The sequence below is a fragment of the Merops nubicus genome, unplaced genomic scaffold, assembly GCF_000691845.1.
Source record: "Merops nubicus isolate BGI_N331 unplaced genomic scaffold, ASM69184v1 scaffold50739, whole genome shotgun sequence".
Lineage (NCBI taxonomy): Eukaryota > Metazoa > Chordata > Aves > Coraciiformes > Meropidae > Merops > Merops nubicus.
In genome coordinates, this window is record NW_008629824.1 from 1 (window position 1) to 1,589 (window position 1,589).

General features: G+C 60.2%; 1 protein-coding gene across 1 annotated transcript; it reads right to left on the reverse strand.

Moving 5' to 3' along the window:
* Positions 1-5: 5 nt before the first annotated feature.
* Positions 6-593, reverse strand: LOC103779434 (plectin-like; the record flags this gene model as incomplete). Its single annotated transcript, XM_008947061.1, has 1 exon — positions 6-593. A coding segment is annotated over exon 1 (588 nt), but the record flags the coding sequence as incomplete, so codon positions are not given.
* Positions 594-1,589: the final 996 nt, after the last annotated feature.

The window sequence follows — 1,589 nt, forward strand, 5'->3', positions numbered from 1 at the left end:
AGGTTCTCGTGGGTGTTGGGGTCGAAGCAACTTCTCGTTTGATTTTCGGGGTTAGAAAGAAACTGGTTCATCTCCTGGTCGAAGTAGCCGCGCTTGTAGGCAGCTTCCACGGGCAGGCGGGGGCTGTGCACGGGGGCGATGATGCCGCCGGTGGCGATCTGGGACTCGAGCAGGCGGATGCCGTGCTCCTTGACGATGAGATCCTGCTTCATGGCCTGGAAGAGGGAGATCCTGCGTCCGGTGTAGGGCTCTGTGTACCCCGTCACCGCTCCCTCTGCTGACAGCAGCTTCTCGTAAAAATCCCTGCCGATGAGTCCCGCGGCCAGCGCTTCCTTCACCGACAGTTTCTCGTTCCTCAGCGGGTCAGTGAGGAGCCCTGAAGCAGCCTGTGCCTCCAGCAGCACCAGGGCCGTACCTGGCGTCAGGAGCCCCCTCATCATGGCATCGTAGATGCTCATCTTCTTACGCATGGCCTGGATGAGGACTCCAGCTATGAAGTTACCTCCACCCGTCTCTTTGCGTCCACCCGCGCTCAGGTTGCTGCCTGGGCTGCTCGAGCTGTTGTTCGGGGGGGTTCCACTCAGCGCCCGCATTGTCTCCGGGGAGCGGTCCTGCTGCGGCGGGGCACCGGCTGTGTCTGCGGAGAGAAGGAAACGCCTCGGTGAGACCTCGGTTCTCCTGCCCTCTCTCTGCCCCTGGGTGGCACGGCCATGGCTCACGCTCGGGCTGGTGCCCCAGGAAGCCAGCTGGAAGGACACCCACTGCTCCCCAGCCTGTCCCCTGGGCTGGCAGATTTACCTGGTGGTCACTTGACAAGCACAGGTCGTGCCAAGAAGCAGCAGTGACCTCCTGATAGGACAGCCACTAGCGACTCTCCACCTGCAGAGGGGTGCCGGGTGATGCTCCAAAGCCACCTCCTGCTCTTGCCCACTGAGAGCATGGCGCTGGCTGGCCCCATGCCGGCCACAGGCAGGCTGTGAGCATGGTGGGACAGGCCCAGCCTGGCTCATGGCTGTCCGTGGAGACCTTTCCTTTTGGCAGGGTGCAGGATGTGGCAACCATCACCAGGACCATTCTAACCAGTTCCAGCAAGTTGGAACAAGGGCAGAGACAATGGAAGGCTTTGTCTGAGCTCTCTGTGCAGCAGGGCCAAGGTGCTCTCCAGGGAAACTGCTCTAGGAACAGAACAGCAGAGGGAGATGCTCTGGCCAAGCCCTCTGGCACAGAGCCCTCCGGATGTCCTGGGCTGGTCTTCATGGATCATAGAACCATAGACTGGTTTGAGTTGGAAGGGACCTTCAGGATCTTCTTGTTCCAACCTCCCTGGCAAAGGCAGGGGAAACCCCCAGGCCACCTCTCACCTAGACCAGGCTGCTCAAAGTCCTGTCCAGCCTGGCCTTGAACACCTCCAGGGATGGAGCATCCACAGCTTCCCTGGGTAGCCTGGGCCAGGGGCTCATCACCCTCACAGGGAAGAACTTCCTCATTTCTCATCTAAATCTGGCCCCTTCCAGTTTGAACCCACTACCCCTCATCCTGTCACTATAATCCCTGACCAAGAGTCCCTCCCCACTTTTCCTGTAGATCTC